Consider the following 27,123-nt stretch of genomic DNA (forward strand, 5'->3'; position numbering starts at 1 on the left):
TTCTGGTGTGTAGAGGGAAGCCACAGTTGAACAAATTATACTTCATACTTATATATGATTTAAGTATAGTTTATCTGAATTTTATCTGAATCTGTAATAGTAATATTATTATTTTATTTCAATAATTAGAACTTGTTGACTATAATGACCCTAAAAGTCTATGCCTGATTTACATACACCTGATGTCACAGCGATTCGCCCCCCCCCCCAATATCAGTAGTCTACTCTTTTAGTTACATCATACCACTGGTATGGCAAGTAAACAAATTTGACAATTAATTCTATCGATGGTATTCACTTCCACTGGGTTCTACAAAATATGTGAAAATCAGCTCAACTTTGGCGCTTTGCGGGAATCATGTGAACTGCAGCTGACGCACAGTACTGGGTCGTAACAGCATCCAGGCGTGAATCGACCCCGGCCGAACAAACATCCTGATTTAAATTATACTGTTAAACCCGATGCATTCTTCTACAATCCAGAATAGTTTTGACCTCGCTATCTTGAATCTCGGCAGTTTTCTCAAGTACTGTGCCGTACTACTGTGCCCAGACTACTTTTGACTACGGGTTTCGCCCATAATGCTGTGTAATGCGACGTATAATCACCCCACCCCCCCAATGCAGACCCTCATACAAGTATGTCACAGTCCTAGCCCTATTTGCTCACTGACCCGTCACCATTAAACTGTGAAAAGACACCATAGAGTGTACGATTGTCTGCACACTGTACTGTATATTCACTCACTCACTCACTCACTCACTCACTCACTCACTCACTCACTCACTCACTCACTCACTCACTCACTCACTCACTCACTTACTTATTCACTCATTCTACTCGCTCACTCACTCATTCATTCACCCTCACTCACCCACTCACTCATTCACCCTCTCACTCACTCACTAACACACTCACTCACTCACTCACTCATTCAGCCTCTCATCCGTCCTCTAAACTGTGAATAGACACCATAGAATGTACGATTCTTTGCACTCGGTACTGTATGCTCACTCACTCATTCACTCACTCACTCACTCACTCTCACTCACTCACTCACTCACTCACTCACTCACTCACTCACTCACTCACTCACTCACTAAACTGTAAAAAGAGACCATAGAATGCACTCTGTACTGTATGCTCACTCACTCACTCTCACTCACTCACTCACTCACTCACTCACTCACTCACTCACTCACTCACTCACTCACTCACTCACTAACACTCACTCGCCCATAGCTTAGTCAGCCGTCGGGGCAGCACTCCAATATCCAAGTAGGTTTAGTGTCTTTACATGTGCGGGTGGGGGGTGGTGTAGTAACACCGCCGATTACGAATTACATAAAATTCTCGGAGCTGATTACTGTATAAACAGTTACGCGTTAAAGGTAAATATATTGATTACGAATTCCGATGATTTGGGGCGGCTGCCTACAGATTACGAAGACTTGATTAGTAACGCCTTGTGTAAAAAGTGCACGCAGGCCGTCCTAATTGTCTGTCCCTGCCCTTTTCACCCACTGCCCCTTAAACTGTTCACACGTACCATACAATTTCCTATTGTCTCTACAGTCAGTCTGACCCTATTCTGTCAATCATAGCTTTCACCCCAGTTTCAGATAATTGGGCAAGTATCTGGAAATGTCCACTTTCAGATCTTCTACAAAGTCGACAATAACGCTTTTCTACTTTGTTTCTACAACGTCTGTGAAAATATTACATTGTATTCCTTTTTTCTAATATTCACATAAATGTCAAAGTGTTACTTTAGTTGGCGAGGGTACCGGTCTCACGTAAAAATCTGAGTGGTTTTAATATTTGATTGCCCCCCCCCCCCTTAAAGAATGTACCGACAGTCACACATAAAATAACCCCTGAAAAAACTTTACCGTGATCCTTTTGCCATCTATTAGAGTGACCTTAAAGTGACCTTAAACTGTTACCCTCTTTTAGAGAATACTTTGCTGCCCGTTTGATGATGATGACCGGTTTATTGATTAAAAACATTTTGCAGCCCGGAGGCTGAATTGCATGTTTCTTTACATCAGTTCCCACCTTTTAACAGCTTTAGAATATCATCTAGCTAGGAATGTATACATAAAATTGAATTGCGATAACTACAACATAAAAATATATACATGATAAAGGATACAAGCCTTACCTGCTTCCTATGGACGTTTTTTCTCCTCACGTGAACCGGAACTCGAACAGCTTTGTCCTTCCGCCGTATCGTGAGGTCAGAGGTGAACAACCTGTGGGTCAAAGGCTTTGCTGCCCTGAATTCGCAGATATTATATGTTACATGTACGTCTTCCAGCACGTCAATGACTTTGTTACAGAAATAAACAAAAAAAATTGACCAAAAGACTACGCCAAGAAGGTTATGTTTTCAGTAGCGTGTGTCCGTCTGTCTGTCTGTTTGTCTGTAAACAGCATAAATCAAGAAGCTTGATATGCATTGTCATGACACTTGGTAGGTGGGTACGTCTTAAAGACTTGATAAGACCTACAAATTATGAAGAAAGTTTAAACTGTAATTTCCAACACAAGAAAATGAACTCACCCAAATGTTCGACTGTACAACTCCAGTCTTTGTCAAGGAGTAAACAATCTACCGCTTCCGTTACGTCACACAGATAACACGTGACTTCGTGAGCAGTGGATCATAGGTTGCAGAAAGTCTGGTTAACAATAATCTAAGATATACACGCTATATAAGGTTAACAATCATTTAAGATATACACGCTATATAATCATGTTAACAATGAATCTAAGATATACACGCTATATAACGTTAACAATGAATCTAAGATATACACGCTATATAAGGTTAACAATCATCTAAGATATACACGCTATATAAGGTTAACAATGAATCTAAGATATACACGCTATATAAGGTTAACAGTCATCTAAGATATACACGCTATATAATGTTAACAATGAATTTAAGATATACAAGCTATATAAGGTTAACAGTCATCTAAGATATACACGTCCCACACTAACTACAGCCAGTATACCGGCAAACCGTCCCGAGGTCATTCACCCCGTTACTACAAATACGTCATCGCGTGCGCTATGAATCATGTGACCCATTCTCACCTGCGGACGTATAGCGGACCTACTCCGTCTTTAAGACGCCTTGAGGACTCACCTGTGCGTCTTGTGACGTCAGAACCAACAGCCTTCGATTCCTGGAGAGTCTAAGACCCTCCCAGAGGTCATAAAGAACTGGACACGGTGATCAAACTCTCACGAGACACTTCTGGAAAAGTTCAGGTAAAACCCGGAAGTAACAGGTGTATATAGTACCCTTGACAAGAGTAGCAGGGTATGGAGTACAAACACTTGGAAATTGAAGCATATTTCTCCAGCATACAGATTAAATGTTGATGTCGAATGAATAAGGAAGTATTTTCACTATGTTTAGATGGCTTTGATGGCTTTAAATGATACTTTTGCTCATTCGAAACGTTTTAGAGACTGTTCTTGTCCTGGCTATATATCGATGTTTGTAGTTAATATGCAATAGTAAGGCGGCTTCATTGGCTTGGAACATGAAAGTATCTTTACGTCTGTATGTGTTTCTGCGATACAGGAAAGAAATCTAGTTCTTTGAAGTGCAGCAGGTGTCACCTGAGATAGGTGCTGTATGTAGCACGGTCAACTATGGATATAAGAGAACGGACGAGGAAACAGGAGGTAAGTTAGATGCCTTCTTATTATCTTCGTCAGAAGGTTGTGTGTTTAGTTACACCATATTTAGGGGTTACTGATTTTGTAATCAGTTATAAGTTGGGGTATGCATGGTGCATGTATCTTTATAATGTTTGGTAGGTAGGATGAGGTTGGGAAAAGGAAGGTCAAGGTCGATTCTGGGTCAATGTTGAATGCTAGATGTTCGGGGGGGGGGCGGTGTAACATATGTTTGTAGGGTTGTTGACTTTTGTCTCAGGACATATGTTCCCATAAACAGTGGGCCACAGCTTAACATACAATCCTAAGGACTGCGACTCTTTCCTGTAGCGCTCAAGTCAATAAAACCACCAACATGAAAACCCCACAGCACTCCAATCCCGAAAAGATACACCCAGTGGTGACATTTCTGACAACCCTATCTAGTATCTCTCTCTGTCTCTCTCTCTCTCTCATGCAAATGAGGTCCTGATTTGAATACATTATGTTTAATGATGTTCACCTTCACCGAACTTTCAAATACCGGCCGACTCCAAAAAGTATGAAATTCTAGGCAGTTATCATTAACACACATAATTATAGAATTTTGTCATTAATTATGCAAGTTAAGTCCACATTTACATAATTAATATCTGCCTGTGTTTCTCTCGTTCTCAAAACCAATGTCACAAGCTTCCGTAGTCCTACCATAGAATGCAGCTTATTTATAGAAGTTCCTCATAAATTATGAAAATTACTTCCATATTTGCATAATTGTCACATAATTATATCAAGCATCACGTAAGCTACCAATATACCAAAAATCACGACGACCCATCAACCGTTTCTTGAGTTATCCTCTTTTGAATATTTTCAAACAGATAGCCCTGCAGTTCCTGAGCAAGCAGCTCACTCACGTTACTTCTTCCCGAGTACAAGACCTACCTACCATCCAAATGTCGTCACCCTAACATGTCTAGATCATGAGATATCAAAACCGGAAGTTCAGCTGCAGTACCATAACAAGCCGCTAGGGGGTCCAAAATCTAATCATTTTTAAACCACCTCCCAAGTATCAAGACAATCCATCAAGGCCTTTTCAAGTTATCGTGTTTACACACACACACACACACACACACACACACACACACACACACACACACACACACACACACACACACATACACACACGAACGCCTCTGAAAACATAACCTTCTTGCCGAATGTAATAAAAATCTAGGAGAATCTGGAATCCTCCTAGGGGAGATTGGAATTCCTATTTCCCTTAGGGGAGATTGGAATCCCTATCTCCCCTGGGAGAATCTGGAATCCTCCTATAGGAGATTGGAATTCCTATCTCCCCTAGGGGAGACTGTAATTCAAGTTTTTCTTCTACTGAACTGGGATCTGAATATCTGAATTTTAATCTCTCCTAAGATGATTCCAGATTATCCTAGGAGAGATAGGAATTCCAAGTTGTCCTAGGACAAGTGGGAATTCTTCCAGGACAATCTCCAATTTTAAAAGGAGAAATATGATCGCCTCAAAATGCTTGGGAAAATAGACTAAGTTATTTCACACCTAAACTTTAATTACTTTCAGCATAGGTAAGTGAAATTGTAAATCAGACTAAGATGTTTGCATCAGGTCATTGTGAGATAGTGACTCAAAAGACAGTTTTTCCAGGTTGTTAGGGACTTGGTATCTAAGGGATTGCTTCCCTCTACCAAGCCAGTCAAAGTGACAGCATACTGATCAAGTGATGCCGGAGGATGAACAGCAGCAGAGAGCAGAATTCTACAGATTGGTTGCAATTGCTGAAATTGATTGAAAATTTCGGTGTGAAAATGATTCAATGTATGAGTTCTAGTACTTCTACTACTGAATTGGGATATACTACTGATCAGAATTCCAATCTCTCCTAGGACGATTCCAGATTCCCCTAGGGGAGATAGGAATTCCAATCTCCCCTCGGAGGATTCCAGATTCTCCAAGGGGAGATAGGGATTCCAATCTTTCCTAGAAGGATTCCGGATCCCCCTGGATCCCAATCTCCCCTGTGACATATATAAGGTATAAGGTATATGATCACAGGGAGACCATATTAATGTATTGTGGTCACTCGTTCCCAGAGGTTCCTCAATCCGAGGATTCTGATAAAGTGATTTTAAATTAGTTTTTTTTTTTTTTTTTTTTCAAATCAAGAATGGCTTCTCCCCTGTTAGGAGTTTGACGAAGAACACTCAGTCTGGAAACATCATCATCTAAAATCCTCTAAAACACAGATTCCCTCAAGCGGGTACCTGGTATTAACCTTATCAATGCTATCAATGAGATGTTTATATAACAGTTCTGTTCTTGGTACGAAGACGCTGGAGGGTTATAAACAGCGCAAACGGGAATGTGGCAGCCAGTAGGGTTTAACAAGGAATCCACAGACACTCGAGTTCTGTGGGTATTTCAATAAAATTCATGATTTCAGCAGGTATAGAATCCCTAACATAGATAGCAACACCTCCACCGCGGCCTTCGTTATGACACCGAGAAAAAAAGATTAAAACCGTTCACATGTGTACATTCTGATTAAATGAGTGTTTTCCTGTTCCTGTCTGCCGCCGCTATAGGCGCTGCCGAGGGCTGCAGAAGAAGGAGACACGGACAGAGTGCAGCAGCTGTTAGCGGAGAGAGTCAACCCTAATGCTGGTGGTGGCTTCTTGGTTTGTTACCATGTTTTCTGTTGTTGGGTGATCTTGGTGGGGATTGCTCTTCTTTAACAAAATATAATTGATATCGTGTTCATGTATGACGAAACAGATGCAATACTTCTGTGACAGTTGCAGCTCAGAATCACAATGTAGCCAACTCCATTTAACTATGTGGCCGGAAAGTGAAAAAAACCTGCAACGTCAATGCAGAAGAATATTCCTCTGTGCCGACGACGCAGATTGTTTTTCCTGTGCAGACGACGCAGCTGCAGGTCTTCGCGCAGGTGACGCAGGTCTTTGCGCAAACGACGCAGGTCTTCATGCAGGTGACGCAGGTCTTTGCGCAGGCGACGCAGGCGTTTACTTGTCGGCTACGGTAGTTAACGTTTATTATGGGTTCACCACACCACGAAGTGGTGGTGAACCCATATTGCTTTTTCTGATGTTTCTTCTCCTCCTTCTCCTTCTCCTTCTCCTTCTCCTTCTCCTTCTTCTCCTGCCATTTTTTAAATGGATTCAGCTTCTTCATTTTAGGGCCCGAGGTCCTGAAATTTGGTATGGAGGTACAGTGGGCAAATACCCCTAGGCGTTTTTTAAATTATTGTGATACAGGCTTTTAGAATGGTTTTATTTGAGTTTTTTGGCTGTGTTATAGCAAATGTATTACTGTGTTAGTGTGCCTTGTTTACCACGTTTGGGCATGAGTCATCACAATGGAATGCAGGGCATCAACCAATAGGCATGCAGCTTTCCTCTATTCTTCTTGCTGATTGGCTGTTGGGATTTAACTTGATTAACACCTGCACAGAGCATTTCCATACCGACAGTATGTCTGTATTCAAGTGTTTTGGTAGGGATTTCAAGCTTTCCTGCTCCAGCATTGGAATGCGGGGCATGGTACGTTTTTTTTTATTTTGAAAATCAACAGTTTGCATTATGCAATTAAAAATCCTAACCAATAAAGTAGGGAATAGCTATCCAACTGTTGTTTTAGTTGTATTTTACTTCATATTATAGTTATATCAATGTAAATCATTGTTTTCCCTTGTGTTTCTCATTCTTTCCCTGCCATGTCGTAAAATGTGGTGAACCCATCGCTGTATTTGCTCCAAAGCAAATATTGGCCTTTCTAGTTACAGTTACATTTATTGTTGAAAACTATGTGTGTGGGGCCGTCACATTGCGCGTAAGTCGATCGGCCGACTAGTCGGCGAGCTCTAAACGACATTTACGTATTATTACGGCCGTATAGTACGCTCGATGTTCCGCATCGCGCGAATTTTCGGCATCGCCGACGACTTTTCGGAGTCGGCCGAATTCGAAGCTCGCTGACACGCGAAACGTTCTAACATCAAGCGACTAGTCGCCGGCGATTTTTGACGTCGCAGAGCTCGTTTTCAGCTCGCGCGTAGCTCTCTCGTAGCTCGCCCCTGTGCGACCGAGAGTCGACCGATATTCGGACGTACATCCCACGAGTCTCGGCCGTATTTTGTCTTTGAAAATCGGGCGATGGTTGCTGAATACGGCCGACCCTCGCGCAAGCTTCGCGAAATGTTCGGACGACCCTCTTCCGTACCTCGCCCGACTTGCGCAAAGTTTTAAAATCGTGCGTGCTTCGAGCGGGCTTCGTGCCAGTGTCGGACAAAGGTTCTACGAGCCTCGTCCGAGCTCCTGTGAAGTTATTATTTATTCAGCACCTGTGACATTTATTTGAGATTTCATAGACAGTATTTTGAATTCCATCAAATTTTGAATTTATTTATTTATTTCAACACCAAAAAGCAAACCTTGCAGCAGGGATGAAATCCCTGAATTGAAAGAGTTTGCGTACAGAACAAAAAAATAGGCAGGACAAGCAGTATATACAAACCCTCACCTACACTATAATACATAAAAATTTGTACCAAGCAAAAAAAACTATATACAGATGAGGTTTAGGAAATATAAATCTAGTGATGTGACAGTTCTTTGTTGTATAGGGCTATGGCCCTGTGGAGAAAGGACTGCTGGAGCCGCTTTGTCCTAGCCCTGGGAGCACTCACGGCCTGGCTGTTCCTTAGGATCCTTAAACTTTAGTATACTTAAAGTTTGCAGGAGCAACGTCCCATTGATTGTTAAAGTTATGTTTACGAGAAAGGATAGAAATAGACAAAATCGTCCTTTTTGTCCTTTTGTTAAATCAACATTCGTTATAAACAAAACCACTTTAAAAGATGACGAGGTTTTAACTATATAAGGCCAAATGCCTAGATTTTGACCTCAACTGATTGAACGCACATGGAATCCTTAACTCTTGTCCCTTTAGGAGGTGTGTGGCCTTATTTCAGATGATTGTATAATAAATTGACGTTTACACAAAGTCATGTTCATTCTGGAATGAGGTTGACTTGTTTCTTAGGATGCCCACAAGAACGTCATGTGATATGTATTACTTACTAGTTGAAGTTTATATTTTACCTCTGTCTACTTTGTATATACAGAATATATATATGAATGGCTTGTTTACCGGAAGATTCATACTATTTTAGACAGAAGTATACAGGCAAAGTTTTAGAACAATATATCTTTGTTCAGGTACGCGTGTATAAAAAGATTTTGATAATGATAATCATTATGTCTTGTACGTTTTGGTTGAATGGTCTATAGATCGTGCGAGCATCGATAGATCGTCGACCGTAACTCGGGCGACATACGCCCGTTTGTCGAGTGAGCTTCGGCCGACTCCCGTTTGGTTAAAAAGGTGGTCGTTGTGTTAACCAGACGGTAGTGTAAATTTGTGGCTCTTTGGTAGTATTTGAGTTGGATCCTTCACAGAATTCCTGTTTGTATTTCTATTTTATTTTGCCAGTCCGCTCCATTACTTTGCTTAAAAAATATAACGACAGGTCAAACATAAAAATTGGTCAAACTATTCATTTTAGGTGGATACACTGGCCTTGCTTCATCTGCGTGCCATGTCATAGGGACTTCATTATCATAGATGTATTGCCAAGCGATCGCCCGAGCCTCGCACAATGTGACAGCGACGAATTTCAAGCAGAAAATACGCGCGATCGTCGGTCGATCTCAAAATCGGCCGATCTTTCGGCGATTGACAAATACGGCCGAAGCTCGTCGACAATGTGATGGGGGCATAAGCGCTTCCTCCAACACACATACTATCCGCTGACATACTAAAAACCATAGGATGCGTTTTACAGCAATGGAGTCCGCTGAGCCAGGCAGCCTATAATGGCCACCATGAAACTGTATCAGCTTTACTTTCCGCTGGTGCAGATGTGAACTCACTGAACGATAAGGTAAGGAGATGAACTGTAATTGTTCCCCACACCTTTCTTGTAGCGGTACTATTGGTAGCTGCCATTAGCAATGCCTCCAACATACACGCCGTTTTGTTGACATACTAAAAGCAAATGTTATAGACGGGATGATAAAGTAAGGAGTTGCACAATTGTTGCCACGTGTTTGTAACTTTATGTACGACTTGATATCTATATCTTATAGCGGTACAATAATTACGGTAGCTGCAATTAAGAATATCAGCACCATAAGTGTACTTTTTCCGTCCTGTTTGACGGTGTGTTTTACAGAAATGGAGTCCTCTGCACCTAGCAGCCTATAATGGCCACCATGAAACTGTATCAGTTTTACTTACAGCTGGTGCAGATGTGAACGCAAGGACGGCATTGGTGAGTTAGAGATGAGTGTTCAGATCAGATGTATCATATGTTTCTGTAAGTACGATGGCTTTATCCGAACATGTAGACCTTTGTTCGATCTTTGTTCGAAGTTGTGGTAGACAATGCAAAACTCCCAGTACTTTTGTCGAGTCAATAAAGAATCATATTCATATATCATCATTGAATGTTTAATACCTGTCTTTCGACTGTCATTCGTTCAAGGTCGAGTAAACAGCAATCAACAAACTCTCAGACCCAGAACTGTCCGATTCACTAAGAGCCCTATGTACTATTTGACAAAGTTGCTGAACGATACGCAAGTTCTGTAACTTACTGGTTGTTGTACTGACCGAACAGGCTTTTCGTACTTTTGATATTGTATTTTCTATGTATATGTAGTGTTTGTATTGAAGTCTCAATTAATAATAATTATAAATAATTGTTTATTGCAAATTCTTGCCCGAGGGCTAATTGCAGAAACAGAAGAGATATGGTATAAAAACAGACAATAAGTACATATAGAACTATTGATAACTACTAAGAATCTACTGGTAAAAACTACTGGGTTTGACTTCTTTTTTGAAGACAGAGGAAGACAAAGGATCCCACTTTTTCTATAATTTGTGGGTTTTCGGATGTTAAGAGGAGAGTGGTTTTCTTTTCATTTGTATATGTGTGAAAGTTTGGGTAGAATTTGGAGGCTACGTCAAAGAGTTCATTTCGTTCATTGCCATAGAGGGTACAATTTGATATAAAATGCGTTTCGTCTTCCACCGTATTCAACGTACAATGTTTGCAAATTCGTTCATACACTTGGAGCTTCTTGTACCGCCCTCTCTCAATTTCGAGAGGGTGGGCACTAATTCGTAATTTGCTTATTGCAGAGCGATTATTAAAATCAGTTAAGTCCAGGTATTTTTCCATAGAATATGCTGTTTTACATTTTTTGTAGAACCTTAGCTTGCCAGAATCAATATTTAACTTGTGGGAAATAGTTTGTTTATACATATCAGAAATTCTTAACCTTAACATGGTGCATACAGTTTTGATATCACAAGTAGAATTACACGAATAGAACAAATAAGAATATCCACTAGAATCTAATATCTCTTTCACACGCTGTAGTAATGTTCTTCTCTGACAATGCGCATTTTGTTGAAACAGAAGAGCGTCAGCTTGCAGCGGATGCCTATTACAATCCATTTGTACAAGTCGGAGCCAATATTTTATAACATGTAGTGAAATATCTATATCTAATGGCAGTCTGCCCAATTCAGCCCTAGATGCTAAATTACTACTATTTCTAAAAATCCCAAGTATATTCTTACAGTAACGCAGGTGAGTAGTTTCAATTGGTGAGTTGTCATTTATGGCTTCTGTGCCCCAAATTTCGCATCCGTACAGAAGAATTGGCTTAATACATGTATCAAATATTCTCAGTAAACACTTTGGGGAGACAGAGGAACGAGTGAGAGATTTTAAGCTGTACATGGCTTTACGTGCCTTAAGCGACAGTTGTTTTTTAGCCAGGGAGAAGCTGCCTGATGCTGTTATGGTCAGACCTAGATAACAGTAGGAAGAGACTATGTCTATCATGTCTTTTCCAAAAGAGAATGTTTGTTTAGGGAATGACCGACCGGATTTGTTAAATATCATAACTTTTGTTTTCTTTAGGTTGACTTGAAGTCTCCACTTCTTGCAAAAGTCGTCTAGCTTATTGAGAGCGCATTGTAATCCTTTGTCGGTTTCAGAAAATATAACAATATCATCTGCATACAACAGACACGACACGAATAGATTTTGCAGTGAGGGTGGAGAACAATCATCATTATCAAGCACGTTTACAAGGTCATTGATGAACAAATTAAATAAAGTAGGGCTTAGGTTACAGCCCTGTCTGACGCCTTTCTTTGTTACAAAATGTGGGGTTAAGCCGGAGTGGGTTTTGACACAGGTCTGTGGTTTTGAATACATACATTTTACAAGTTTATAAAAATTACGCCCTACTCCTGAATTTAGCAGTTTATAAAGGAGGCCCTCTCTCCAAACACTGTCAAATGCCTTTTTAAAATCAATAAAACAGGAATAGAGGCGTTTATTTCCTGCGAAATATTTACTTAGAAGAGTATCTATGATAAATATGTTATCGCATGTACTAAAATTTTGTCTAAAACCGGCCTGATTCGGGGAAATAAGTTGATTTTCATCAAGAAATTTGGTTAGGCGGGTATTAAGAATAGATGTAAACAATTTTCCGAGACAACTTGTTACGGAGACTCCTCAATAATATTCTCAAGATTTTAAATTGTAAAAAAGTCTACAATTCAGCCATTTAGGCTGCCACCGACTTTTAAACCTGTATTGTCTATGTATTTGTTTATGTGAATAATAAACCAGTCATCAATCAATCAGTAGTCATAACAGATTCCTTTGGCCGTGTTATAAGAATGAGTGAACGTAGTTACGTTTGTACTGTGCCATATCTAGCTGGTGTGTTACGCCGAAGGGCGGTTATACCGGCTATACTGATACAGATACAGATACTGAAGACCCTCTGGTGTGTTTATAGCAAAGCACGCCCCTGTATCTGGCAGCGCAGAATGGCCACCATGAAACTGTATCAGCTTTACTGGCAGCTGGTGCAGATGTGAACGCAGAGGACGATGGCGTAAGTATACTGACTGCTGTAATACAGAAGCATTATTTATCTTTTATATTTGAAGTTGTGAACGCACAGGACAACAAGGTAGGTAGACTGACTGGTTGTGATACAAGAAATATCTGATATTGTAAGATTTGACATCCATCATGGGGTGATGGGGCCTTGGGCCTCATCACAGAGAATTGTATGTAGGCGTCCGCTCGTGACTTCCGGCGGCACTTCCGCTACAGACAGGTAGCTATATATAGCTTCATTTAAGATTGTACTCTCTCATACTAGTGATATCATATCGACTGACATGATTGTTAAGTTAGTCGAGTACACTTGCTTGGCCTTTGATGGCTTTACCTGCGCTGAGCATTGGAAAGTAAAGTCATCTGGTGCCCAAAACCGTGCCATCTTTATTGCATACAGAGAAATTTTCTACATATAGCGACTTTTGCTAAATACCGTTAGATTTGCCACAATTATACTCGTAAGTGCACAGTTGTCCGTCCTGAAGACCATCTGATGTGTTCTACTGCAGCAAGATTCTCCCCTACACATGGCAGCCTATAATGGCCACCATGAGACTGCATCAGTTTTACTGACAGCTGGAGCAAATGTGAACGCACTGGATGATGGGGTAAGGAAATAAATTGTGGTTGTTCCGTACAATATCTTTGTGAAATATCATAGAAGACTTGCCATCTTTTTGTAGCGGTACATTTGGTAGCTGTCATTAGCAATGCCTCAAACATATGCATACAAAATTCATGCCTTTCTGTTGACATACTAAAACCATATTTTTTTTTGTTTTACAGCAATTGAGTCCCCTGCACCTGGCAGCTCATGATGGCCACCATAGAACTGTATCAGCTTTATTGACAGCTGGTGCAGATGTGAACGCACGGGATGATACGGTAAGGAGATGAACTATGGTTACACATTTTTGTAATGTTATTTATGATTTGATATCTATCTTGAAGCGGTACATTTGGTAGCTGCGATAATCAGTGTCAACACATATAAGTGTACTTTTATCCGTCCTACTGATCAGTCATACTGATGACTATCTGATGTGTTTTATAGCTAAGAACTTCTCTGCACATGGCAGTCCAGAATGGCCACCATGAAACTGTATCAGCTTTACTGGCAGCTGGTGCAGATATGAACGCAGAGGACGTTGGCGTAAGTATACTGTCACTGATGTAATACAGAAGCAATATTTATATTTTATATTTTGTGTTTTATATTTTTATCATGATGAAAATAGATTGACTGCTGTGGTACAAGAAATGTTTTTCTGCAACACCTTTTGTTTCATTTGTCGACCATCTTTTACTTATCGGTTTATTTGCTGACAACCATTGGACATGCAGCTGGTGCAGATGTGAAAGGGACTATACAGCATATAACTTTCTAAATACATCATACATTTTTGTGCCATAAAGCATGATTAAGCATGAATTGTGGCGCTACCGTTATTATCCATCATTAAAAGCAATCAGTATAAAATGCAAAGTTAGGGAATGGCTTCAAGCGAGCTTGCAGTCAGAGATTGATTATACAACTTATTATACATTTATAAGGAGTTGATATTTGACCATACTATTAAAGGGTGAAATAATTACACAGCTTCATGCCTGAATTCGCCAACAGGAAAACACTCCCCTTCATGACGCAGCTACAAGGGGTCACCCCAAGTGTGCGGAAATACTGCTGCAGTACGGGGCTGATGCCAGCCTCAGGAACGAGGTCAGTCGATTCTTCGTCTTCTCTGAAAAATACCTGACCACCAATTCAGCAATAGAATATTGGCTTTTTACTTTGGGGGAGGATGAAGAATAAGACTGTTTTTTATATAATGATCCACTTTTTTGCATATCTATTACTACCCTAAGGCAATGGGAAGCTGTTGTTGGAATAAACACCTACAAACCAATTTCTTTCTCGATATGGGCTTACCTGCTGTACCTACTGTAAGGCATGGTTATATAATCCGATATTCCAACATTCATGAGGCTATAATTGCCAGCATATTTATTCCAAGGTTGGTCGAACGGCGGAGGACATCGCTACAGATAAGGACACCTTGGACGCTTTTGCATACAACAAAGACGAGGGAGAACGAATCACTCGCGGTAGAAAGGAAATACTGAAGCTGCTCGAAGATGAGAATAATGTGAGTCGCTACAAAGTTTATGTGTAAGACTCTTCCTTAACCTTGGCATCCTGGTGAGAGATGCATTGTGTAAAAGCATTAATCTGCGAGGGCGGTTTAGTAAAGATTAAGCCTGACACACTTCCGAATATTATGTATATGGTTCAGAAATAGGCCTGTGACCTATCTATAGAGACATGTAAATGTATTATTATACAGCCTCCGTCAAATTTCAGCCTTCTCATCCAGGAGGCAGCAGTGTCCCACTAGAAATACAGCTGCGTGGGCCTGGAATGCAGCAGCTGTACTTCCAGGCCTGCCGCCAGGGGTCGCGACCGATGCACAGCGTGCGCGGGCTCGTGGTTGGTCAGTTCAGATCCGGGAAGACGTGTGTCGTCAGGAGGCTGACGGGAGAGAAGGCTGTGGAGAATGAACCGATAACAGACGGCATCGAGATTTCACCCAGCGTGAAGACCAAGACTTGGCGGAAGGCAAAAGGTCCGAAAAACATGTTGAAAATCATCTATCATCTGGCACGAAATTAGACCTTGCTACTTAGGGAGTTTGGAACCAGAAGCACCTGGCATGCAATAATACATAATCATTTTGCATGATATTAGAAACAGTAAATTACAAGAAAACAACATGCAAATCATGTTTGTTTAAGATGAAATTGCCAACTGACCTCAGGTTTAACAACTAACCATACAATATATGGCATATGTTGCTTACAGAGGAGCCAGACGAATTCAAAGAAACCATGGCAGAACGCTTAGCGGAACAACAAGAACAGAAAAAAGCACGCACCCAGACATCGTCACAAACCCAAGGAGCAGTCAGGAAAAAACCTACAGGTATCCAATATCACTTTTATATATCAATGGACGCTATACACTTACAGGACAAGAATGCTAATGCACACGTTCAGGATAAATGATCTAGAAGATGTCGAGATTGGCCTATTAAAGCAAGCTTAGCAATCTAGTACTAAATAATTATATAGATATAGACATGTATTATTTCATTGTTTTACATTATATTGAAGAGACTTTTAAATGTGCAATGTATGTAATTTACAGAAGGCATAATTCAGCCTTTGGCTGCAACGCCTTTTTGTACCAATAAACCAGTTTTGATTGATTGATTGATTGATTGATTGATTGATTGATTGATAGGAAAATAGAGGTTTATAGCCAAAAATATTGAAAGCAGACAGTTTTGTTCATTTTAGAATGGATACACAGAACAAAGCAATTGACGCCTCTTTACTGCTTTTAGTTTTACGTCATCATACCCTTGAAGAGGTTCATCGGTCACGTAGAATTAACAGTTATTAGAATATTCTTCAATCAGTGACTGTTTTTGAAAGGTAGAACAACGTACCTCCAAATTTCGATGTCGACTGTACATCTTGATCGACCTAGTCTTGTGTTCTCGCGAGACTAGGTCACTCCGTGATCAAGATGTACAGTGGACATCGAAAATTTGGAGGTACGTGGTTCTACCTTTGAAAAACTGCAGTCACTGATTGAAAAAATTCTACTAACGTCATCATCATACGTATTACTGAAATTCTGTCTCTAGAAACACAAACAAACACACAAAGGGGCAGTGATATCTCACCGATTTACTTGTGTTCATATAAGACGCAGGAAATGCTCAAAACACGACAAGGGAGCAAACGCAGCAAGAGAAACCGCCGAAAAAAGATACCCCGAAACAAAGTCAACAGACACCAAAATTGAAGAAAGAAGATGAGAAAGAATGTGAGTAATGCAAATATTTTTTCACCAGTTAGAAATGCACATTATAGAAGATGTAGAAAATTAAACTTGTTGCTTTATGTGAGACTGTCAGTTGGAAATTTACGTCATTAACCCTATCTAGACCGGGCTTTTTTGGCATTCTTGGGACTGGGAAGCGGGGTGCTTCCCCTTCCAGGATGAATCTTTATCCGCCCCCCTCCCCTCAAAACTCATGAACAGTATATCGTATAACCACCAAATTTTCAGAGGATGGTGTACTAGTAAAAAAGAATCATAATAATCATAATAATCAAAACAATAATTTTTTTATGTCGTTAGGACGTCATTATGGCGCCATTAATGTGATTTTATTGGCCCAAACAGTCTAAATAGGTCATTTCCTAAAAACTTAATGGTATACAGCATAACTTTAACAAAAATAAATATTAGAATAAATTAGGGTGTACTAAAACTTCTGTTGCCCATAGCATTTTATGTAAATTTTGTTTTTAAAAATGCACAGTTTATGCTAATTTGATGAAGTTATTGGCCAAAATCCAAAATGGCGGACCATATAATTAGATCAGGTGTATACAGGTTATTTATATACAGGGTAAATTTCATCACTTCTTCCATTTTATGACGTCATGCATATTTAGCCATCCGCCATCTTGGATCATCAATCTTGAATTTGAAAAAAAAGATTTCTTCAAGAAAAAGCTTAAATTTACATAAATCACATGAGATGTTTAACTTGACATAAACCCTTAAGATTTTACTGTTGAAATGAAAATTACTAAATTTAGCAAAAATGGATGTCAGAAACTCGTTGCCATGGCAACACAAAAAAAGTATTATCTTCTTTCATTCATACAAAATTGTTGCCAACAGTATTTTAGGAAAAGTCACCAAGTTTGGTGGTTTTAGCGCAAGCTGTTCAGACGCTATCCGACATCAAATTTGGCGCGACAATTTAATTAAGTTAGTTAATTATTTATTAAGTTAGTTAATTAAGTTAATTATTGCCTGATGTAATAGGTGGCCTCTACAGAGATCAGAAGATCCCAAAGAATGAATGAGGTCAGAAGATCCCAAAGAATGAATGTCAGAGGTAAAGTTTGTTAGTTCAGGTACACTACTAAGATTTCAAGTTAGATCGATTAAATAATTATAACACACATCTTTCGTAGCAGGGAGAGAAGAAAGTGTGGCCACGACTACGTCACGACAAATACAACCTCAACAGGTACGCCTGGGTGATTCCACGGTTCAACAGCATAAACAGAACATTCCGGATGAAGTCATAACAAAAGCCAGAGAGCTACTCCAAGGTGGCGCGACCGAGGAGCAACTGGGAACAGCCGAACACCCACGTCTCTCCCTCTGGGACTTCGGCGGCCAGGCCACGTACTACGGCTCGCACCAGTGCTTCTTCACGTACCGCGGGATCTACATCCTGGTCATGTCACTGCTGCAGAAGCTGTCCGACAAAGTTCCTGATCTGGATTACAAGGCGGCAGCGGACAACCTCGTAACTGGAAGAGGTACATACCACTAGTACTTCTATAACTATAGCCCTACGTAGTATGGTGACAATGCAGTCGGTTTTATTTGCAAAATCTATGTCATGACGGTTTACTACAAGGCTTGGACCTGGTATTTAAAAAGAACTTAAATAACATAAAGATATATAACGTTGAAAAGCTGAAATGATATTTTAGGCAAAGATAATTTCATACACGAAAATGCTAAGACGTCTCTACTTTTGCAGACTACTTGGACCACTGGCTGAACTCTGTCCGCACACACAACCTGGTGCACGGGAGGGAGCAGGAAGGAGAGCCGCGTGTCGTCTTAGTCCTCACGCACAAGGACAAGGTCGACCAGGTATGGAGAAGTCTACGTATAGTCTTCAAGCTTGCCTTTGCCCTAAAACGTTTAGTTGATATTCATGGCTGGGGTATCAACCTTGGCTTGTTTTCTCCGATTCCGTACGATCCGTACGATCCAGTAGGATGAGGTCTTTAAAGTGAATTACTGCTCTTGCTTTCAGTCGGACATTGATAAGTACAAGAAAGACATACGTGATCACATCAGTGATGAGGCCGCCGGTAAACACGTCTTACCAGAGATATTTGTCATTGACAACTTCAACGAGGACAACAGCGACATTGACGAGCTCCGAGAATACCTCCGTAAGGTGGCGAAGGGTCTGTGGTTCATGGGCCAGGAGGTCCCGATGACTTGGCTTCACCTGAAGTCCAAACTGATGAACAAGAGGAGAGAGGACGAACCATTCTGCCGTTTCCAAGATGTCATAGATCTGGCCCGGAGTGATGACGTGGACATCGCGGATGACAGCGTTGTTGCCGACATTTTGACATTCCTGCACGACCTTGGTGACATCATCTTCATCAACGAACCCGTTCTTCGTGATCACGTGACGCTTCGACCCCAGGTGATGATTGACGTCTTTAAGACCATCATCACCGTCCCTGAGTACCAGCAGGATAGGAGCATAGATGGGGAGGTTGCCGAGATGTGGAGGAGGCTGGAGATCGACGGCATCCTCAGTGACCGGCTGTTGACAATCATCTGGACCAAAGCAGATCAGAAGATGCAGAAACCTTTCCTACTGCGGCACAAGCCCTTCCTGAAGCGACTGATGGAAAAGTACTACCTACTCTGCAACGCCACTCCGATCGGTGGGTTTGGTGACACAGCGGACAAACCTGAGAAAGAAGAGATCTACTTCGTACCATCTCTCCTGGCCGCAAAGCCTGACGACAGCACCTTGTATCCAGGGCACATGACGAGATGCCAGCATCCTCTATATGTCGTATTCGACAACATGTTCCTGCCAAGTGGCATGTTCTATCGTCTTCAAGCCATCTGTGTACGCAGGTTCGGCTTTCAAGAGTCCCACGTGTTCGCCGGCTGCGGTCGCTTCCCTACCGATGATGTGAAGCAACAGTTCGTGGTAACTAAAGTGAAGCACTACCTGAAGGTGGAAGTTCTGTCGGCTGAAGCTGAAGACCAGACAGAATTCACAGAGGGTCTTCCTGTTAGAAAGTTCCTCAGCAGTTGTCTCTTCGAGATCAAGGAGAATTGGATCCCGTCCATCCAGTATAACTGGTGCTTCGGTAAGGAGACAGGTGAAGAAACAGGTACACCAGTATTCCACCCACTGCCTGAAATCGAACAAGAAATGGCAACGGGGTCAAGTCGGTGAGGCCAGTTAATTGTCTATTCTTTTAGTAAATGGGACAATTCTATTTGACTAGCACATTATTCTTTTTGCACGTTTGTTTGATGGAAACACACAAGAAGGTACCTAGGTGCCTGCTATTCACTTCTTGTATGTTCCTAACATTGCACTATCAGTAAGCCATGGGTTACTAACTGATAGTTTTAATCTCAGTTTTCCAGAAGACTTCATCAATGTCTGGATTCGTGGCAGAGGTGATAAGACAACGTCCTGTGCAGGTAAAGCCGTTCAGATGTCTGATTTTACCTAGCTTATCTTCTTTAAATAGTATGAAAGTTCATCTGTGTTGGTACAAGTGATTATGAAATAAAGATTAAGCTTTAACTGCCAACACTTATTACAGAATTGGGACCTACCCCTAGTAAGTAAGTCTCAATTCTGTAATCTAAGTGTTGGAAGTTAAAGCTTAGTCTTTGTTTCATAATTCTTTAAATAGTGTTTCAATTGTTACTAACTAGAATACGTTGCACATGCAGAGAACTTAGGAGGTTCTGGACCGGTGATAATAGAGCCCACGCCTAGTCAAGCTGACAAGGAAGCACTCCACACGATCAGACCCATCAGACCCATCCTGGACTATTTGGAGGCATGCAGAGGCCTGAGTCTGGCGGAGGTTGATCGGATCAGACACGAGCTCACATCCGTCGGTAGGTGCAAAGAGTTGGTTGAGACCGTCAACAGGGCCGGAGACATGTGCCGTCGCTTGCTGGGCGCGTCCGTGGAAGTGTGTCTACCTGAGAGAGCACATATGTTTCTCCGAGAAGAGAGAGGTACCCTGATTTAAAATCGTCTTCAAATTACTTTTCCTGTAGTTTGAAGCCTCTGATTTCCCTGCTCCCCTCCCCAACGATGATGCTTTGTCTTGTTTAACAGCTTTTTTTGCCTGATACTTCGATTTAAGTATTGATGTTTCGCATTTATTTCTAGGGGATGAAATTGTTCTCCTACACGTTGGAGACTACAATGACAAGCTCGTCCAGCCACTATTGAAACAGTTAGTCCAGTCCTCCAGCAGGTACGGTGTAACAGTGTCTGAAGACGTCGTCAAACCAGAAGAAATCATCACAGACAAACTCTTGTGTCATCTTCTTACACGGAACGTCAGGATGGTCGTACCAATCATCACACCGCAGACTCTCCACAGCAGACACTGGTCCACGCTCGGGTACGAATTCTGTGTACAGAACAAGAACCTGGTCATTCCGGTCTTCGCGTACCCTGAAGGAACCAGAGAGCGTTTGCTAGAGGTGCTCGACAGGCGCTGCGCAGGGATGTTGGAGATGGCAGCAACAGAAGTACCAATGACTGCAGAACCACTGTCCAATACCAAAATCAGTCTTACTGCTGCACAAATCCTAAGGAAGGTGTGTTTATTTCGGTAGTCATGCTCATTGTGCATGATACGATTCATAAAAGTCAACTTTGGTTTCAGACAGAATGACTAACACGTAGTACTGTTTCTACAGGCGTCGTCTTCTGTTGTACTGTACACGCGCCAGATCACAGCTGAAGGTTGCGCGGTTGTGGAGGATGGTGTCACTATCTTCTTTCCGAAAGGATGCGTCAAGACGGACAAGTTCATGTCTTTTGAGGTAAGATCGTCTTTTTTCGGTTTGAATTGTGTTGCTGTTTACCGTAGTGCATACAGGCTTGTTTACTGTGTCTAAAAGTTAGACCGACCTCATAATCACTCCCAGCGACTGCGGCCTCCTAGACGAAGTAGGGGAAAGCATAGCTTAATTAATAGCACTGTTTTTTTGCCTTCCTGTATATGTCTCAGTTATCGGTGAAGACGAAATTTCAAGCCATTAATTTAAAAAAAATATATAATGTTGTAGATGTTGTAAATCTCTTTATGTTTTCTACATAACATTTTAAATTGAAATGTAACTTACATTATGTACATTTACATTATTTTATGGCTCTAGACAGTTAGTAGAAATTCTTCGATCAGTGACTGTATTTTTGTAAGGTAGATTACGTACCTCCAAATTTTCGGTGTCGACTGTACACCTTGATCACGGAGTGACCTAGTCTCGCGAGAACACGAGACTAGGTCGAGACTTGTGTGGATCTTCTGGCCTCCCCCGCCTCCTTGCGGAATAGGGGTAGGTAGGACTTGGGCAGCTCCCAACCTTCATTACGATTCATCCCGGCACGTTCCAACTGGATGTGGACCGCTTCCTACGTAATAGGTACGTAATCTACCTTACAAAAATACAGTCACTGATCGAAGAATTTCTACTAACTGTTAATTCCACGTGACTGATGAACCTCTTCAACGATATTTATGGCTCTAAGTCTTAATTTTTTTCTTAATTTCATAGGTTGACATACTGCCCACAGATGGGACCTTGGCAAACAGTTTCTCGGCTGTGACACCGGTACTGACCGTGCACCTTGACACCGAGGAAGACTTTCTAAGACCTGTAACTGTCACCCTGCCCTGGACATGGAAAAGTACCTGTGACCTGGGCAGAACCATCCTGATGAAAAGGTCGACTGAAGGCCAAGGCCGCCAGTGGTCGGTATTTAACACCGAGGTTCGAGAGACCAAGGACACGATCACCTTCAAAACGTGTCACTTTTGCAGGTATTACACATATCTTGATTTAAAAAATCAATAAGAAAATATTTGTTTAACCCTATCTAGACCGGGCTTTTTTTAGCATGGTGGGACCGGGGGGCTCTTTTGACACCCCCCCCCTCAGAACTCGCGAACGGTATGCCGTATGACCACCAAATTTTCAGAGGATGATGTACTAGTAAAAATTTATCATATTTGCAATTTTTATGTCGTTATGACGTAATGTTTCGTCATTATGACGTCATTAATGTGATTATGTTGGCCAAAACCGTCTAGATAGGTTATTCCCTAAAAACTAAATAGTTTACAACATAACTTTACCAAAAGTGTTTATGACAGAATATTAGGGTGTACTAAGTCTTATGTTGCCCATAGCAACACCGGTGACGTCATAAAATGACGTCATGCAAATTTAAGATGTCCGCCATTTTGGATCATAAATCTTGAATTTTCAAAAATAGTTTTTTCATGATAAAGCCTAAAATACATTGTAAACATACTAAAGACCTTCATTTCAACCTTTTTTGTCAAAAGAAATGGAAGTATTGATGAAATTTTAAGGAAAATAACCTGTGAAGTACAGGCTAGTCTGCCTGGGCATCAGGCATTGATGCCTTACAACAAAAGAGCCACCAGTGTCCAGCAGTGAAATCTAAAAATATACAGAAGAATACAAAAGAGTAGGATTAGCACCTACTTTTATGGGGGCAATTACCCACATCTACCATTTGGTTATTTGTTTGAATTATTTTTAAATATTTCGAATAGTGAAATGGGTAGTTCAAATTTATTCTAAATAAAGAGATCTTTGTACAGTCACTTTCAAAATGTTTCAGAAATACATAAATGAATTCAAATATATTCAAATTTTCATTTTCAAATTTTTGAAATATTTACAACTTTTGTTACTGGGGTATTCTTTTCTTCTAAATAATTCAAACGTATTAGAAACATGGAGAAAAATCCCACTCGGTGACGCGGAATGGACTCTAAAACACGAGTATTTTAATGAGATTACAAGTAATTCATCATTGATCAAGCAATATGTTTAATCTACTTTCGTATATTCAACTGTTTTAGCATTGTCGGCGCCAAGAAAAAAGACAGCTATACAGAAGCCTCCACCTCTGCTGACACTAGTACAGAAAAGCAGGACGAAGCGGCTAATCAAGAGGCACCCAAAGCTATAGAAGTCCTTGTAACAAGGTACAATGACGACAAAGTGCATCTCATTATCAGTCCCAATGAGGCAACGACAGACAACAGGTGCATTCACCTGTTGTGTATCGAGAAGGGCATAAAAGTCACGGAGGTCTTCAGAGCAGATAACTTTAAGACACCACCGCCGTTCCAACAAGTGATCACCTTACACAAGGAGGAGAAAATCCGTGTACGGTTTGATGAGGAAGAGGACGTCATTGGAAATCCACGTGACATTCCACCGGAGCCGCTTGGTATTCAGTTCGTCTTCCCGCGGCCGCTGGCGAACTGTAACACAAAATCAGTCAGACTAAGGCTGCGAGATCCGAAGAAAGGAAAGGGGAAGTTTGAAGGAGCAGTCCATTTCACACTACTGTCAAAATCAGGTGAACCAGTGCCAGACCCCATTCGTCAGATAAATTCGGCCTTCGTCTATCTGCACTCTCTGCAAGGTAGGTGTTATTTTTGTGTATGTACTAGGAGAAACAACTTTATGTACTAGGAGAAACAAGATATAAGCCAGTTTTATATTAGCAGCCTGCTTTTAGGACAGGGTAGTAGCCCTTACAAGCTCTAAAATAAATTTAGGGAAAGAAAAACACCCTTACCATTTTTTGCGAGAGAGTCACCTATGCTTCTTAACCTACTTCATGAGTCATACCTATTAGTAAGTTAGTAAGTATTTTTTTTTTTGGGTTCCGGGAAGATATTCCACCAGATGGACGTGATTTTATGCAGTTGGAAAAATCTTCATGTGTTTTCTTTTTGACATAAGACCAGAGGAAAGCTCCAAAACGACGGTCCAGTCAGACTCGCGGACCAAGCGACAGACTCGCATTGGCAAAGAAAGCAAGGCGAGGTTATGAACAAAATGAATTGCAATCCAGCAAAATTTAGTGTACCTATTCGTACCTATATATATGTAGCACTCAATTTGTGTTTTTGCATTTGCTACTTAACACTGTCCTACCAATTGTAAACTACACAAACATGCTGTGTGCCAACAGAATGTTTCTAGAATAACCCCCTTAACCTGAATCCAATAAATAAACGCTTAATGTCTTTATTAATGCCATCTTTAAAAACCTGATGTTCACGAAACTACTTACTAAAAATGCAATATACATGTAAGGTAATGTTATGTTATGTTATGTTATGTTATGTTACGTTATATTATGTTATGTTATGTTACGTTATATTATGTTATGTTATGTTACAGTAGATTATAAATGCCATTAGCTACGAGTACACATGTCTTGAACGTAAGAATCACGTTCCTTGGCGTATGTATGCTTTCCTCCATGAATCTGTGTTTCTGTTTGCTTGGTAGATGGAGTCGCTGAAGGTAGGAGTGACCAGGTTTCTGTCAGCCTGCCCTTCTCACAAGCCGTGCAGACCGAGCAAGGTAATGGTATTTCCTTGACACAGAAGGGATACGCATTATTATGAATTTCATTATGTATCATGGCATCTGTATGTATCGTTTTGTATCATGGCATTATTATGTTCATTGGCATATTTTATGTTACAAAATGTATTAACAACTGAGTATTTTTGCAGAGGTCCCATCCGTTCTGTTGGTTAACGATAAGTACGGCACGTCTCATGAAGGTACGTCTACCACGAGCCGTCAGGTGGCGCAGTTTCTTAACCTTCATGGTGCTACAGTTCATGCTACGGCTTTGCAAGCATCTGAAGAAGACAAGCAGTGTGCCACAGAGGATGGTGTCATTCTGCATTTGCCTGTCCAAAGTGCAAGGCAGAAGAAAATGCCAACTTTGGAATGGCTGACAGACTACCACATCATTCACTACCCAAATATACCGCAGGATCTGAAGTGCATTGTGGGCCATGCAGATTTCACAAGTGAAGCTGCAAAGAGCATACAAGAGAACCGCTGTCAACAAGCAAAATTGGTTCTTTTCAACCATGATATGCCAGAGGAGACGGAGTATTACAGGGGAGCTGAGAAAGCGATGGCTGCAGGGAAGAAGCTGGAAGACATCAATGAGGATGCCAAGAATGCAGATGCCGTGTTCTCCTTGGGAAGAAAAATCTACGAATACTTCAAGACGAAGTACAAGTCAAACGAAACAATCCAACACTTCTTGTTTCTTCCGAGACCATCCCAAATTTTTGAGGACATCTCTGTTAGACCAGGAGGAGGACAGAAAGTCGTGCTGTTTGTCGGGAGAGTGACCGAAGGGGACAAGCTGAAAGGCCATGACCTCGTAGCACGGGCCATGGGAGATGTTGCACAGAAGGTGACAAACGTCGGTTTGCGTGTTCGTGGGATTGGTGAAAATGACTGGGAAGAGAGCAAGAGAATCCTGGAGGAGAACCTGCACAGTGGAAAGATCAAACCCACACTGCTTCCATGTGGAACACTGAAGGATATTGCTCAGGACATGCAGCAGGCCCACCTTCTCCTGATGCCGTCCCGTGCCGAGCCGTTCGGACTGATCGGTCTGGAGGCCATCGCAGCAGGCATCCCCGTACTCATCTCTGACAAGTCAGGGCTGGCAGACATGATCATGGACTTGATCAAAGAGGAGAAGTGCCATCCAGACATGAGGCACAGGATCGTGGAAACCAGTGTTAGGGAGTCCGACCTAGGTGAAGATGCAAAAGAATGGGCAAAAAAGATCGTGAACACGTTGAATCACTCTAAACATGAATTCGACAAAGCAGCAGAGTTTAAGAAGAAGCTCTTGGAGTCCAAGTACTGGGAAGAGCATCACCAAAACTTGCTGAGGGTCTGTGGATTGACGGATTGACTTTAGATCGCGTCTACTTCCACTTATATTCCTTATCGCTGATTCTGGGCCACAGACAGGTTAATGCAATCAGCACTGTGTCATAGTGTGTATATATGCTCTAAAGCAAAGAATTTTTTGACGGCGGCCTCATCTATTAATTGCCATGTTCATGATCAATTTCAAAGATGTATTCATTGGCGCTGACTATTGTCTCTATACAGGCCTTATCTACCACACACATTGAAATTATGGCAAAGTAACCCGTGAATGTACATTAGATGTACATTGATGTCGCTAAATTTTAAATCTCCTTAAGTACATCAGAATGACAAGCTATTATGACTAATATATTTACAGTACTTTGTTTTATAAGAAAGTGTTGCCAAAAGTTTAGAATATGAGAGAGATCTAAAACTAGATATATAGTGTACACTGTTTTAGTTTGGGAACATAATGAGTTTTGTAATCTGGTACTAACCTGATCATTGTTTATCTGTGATTAATACTGATTTGTAACATTGAAACTGTCACCAAGATAAGCATTTGTCAGATGTGTGTTTTTATGTTTGCCTCCCTGTATTTTGAAAAAGAGCTACCCTTAACTTTACCTGTTAGCTTTGTACCAACCACCTAAGTTTTTTCTACTACGTATACACGTAATTTTCAAGAGGAGTAACTTTTTTATACGCCAA

General features: G+C 41.1%; 1 protein-coding gene across 1 annotated transcript; it reads left to right on the forward strand.

Annotated features, from left to right (window-relative positions):
• Positions 1–3,108: 3,108 nt before the first annotated feature.
• Positions 3,109–27,043, forward strand: LOC109470229. Its single transcript, XM_019769075.1, has 26 exons — positions 3,109–3,286; positions 3,606–3,709; positions 6,307–6,399; positions 9,588–9,686; positions 9,978–10,076; positions 12,637–12,735; positions 13,256–13,354; positions 13,533–13,631; positions 13,801–13,899; positions 14,371–14,466; positions 14,762–14,893; positions 15,109–15,370; positions 15,607–15,726; positions 16,519–16,638; positions 17,808–18,161; positions 18,389–18,504; positions 18,671–19,845; positions 20,039–20,103; positions 20,362–20,655; positions 20,813–21,249; positions 21,352–21,477; positions 22,213–22,478; positions 23,553–24,124; positions 24,448–24,531; positions 25,003–25,077; positions 25,233–27,043. The coding sequence occupies exons 2-26, from the start codon at positions 3,677–3,679 to the stop codon at positions 26,447–26,449; spliced, it is 6,231 nt and encodes a 2,076-aa protein (XP_019624634.1). The 5' UTR covers positions 3,109–3,286; positions 3,606–3,676; the 3' UTR covers positions 26,450–27,043.
• Positions 27,044–27,123: the final 80 nt, after the last annotated feature.

This window comes from Branchiostoma belcheri, unplaced genomic scaffold (assembly GCF_001625305.1).
Source record: "Branchiostoma belcheri isolate BF01 breed outbred unplaced genomic scaffold, Haploidv18h27 scaffold22, whole genome shotgun sequence".
Lineage (NCBI taxonomy): Eukaryota > Metazoa > Chordata > Leptocardii > Amphioxiformes > Branchiostomatidae > Branchiostoma > Branchiostoma belcheri.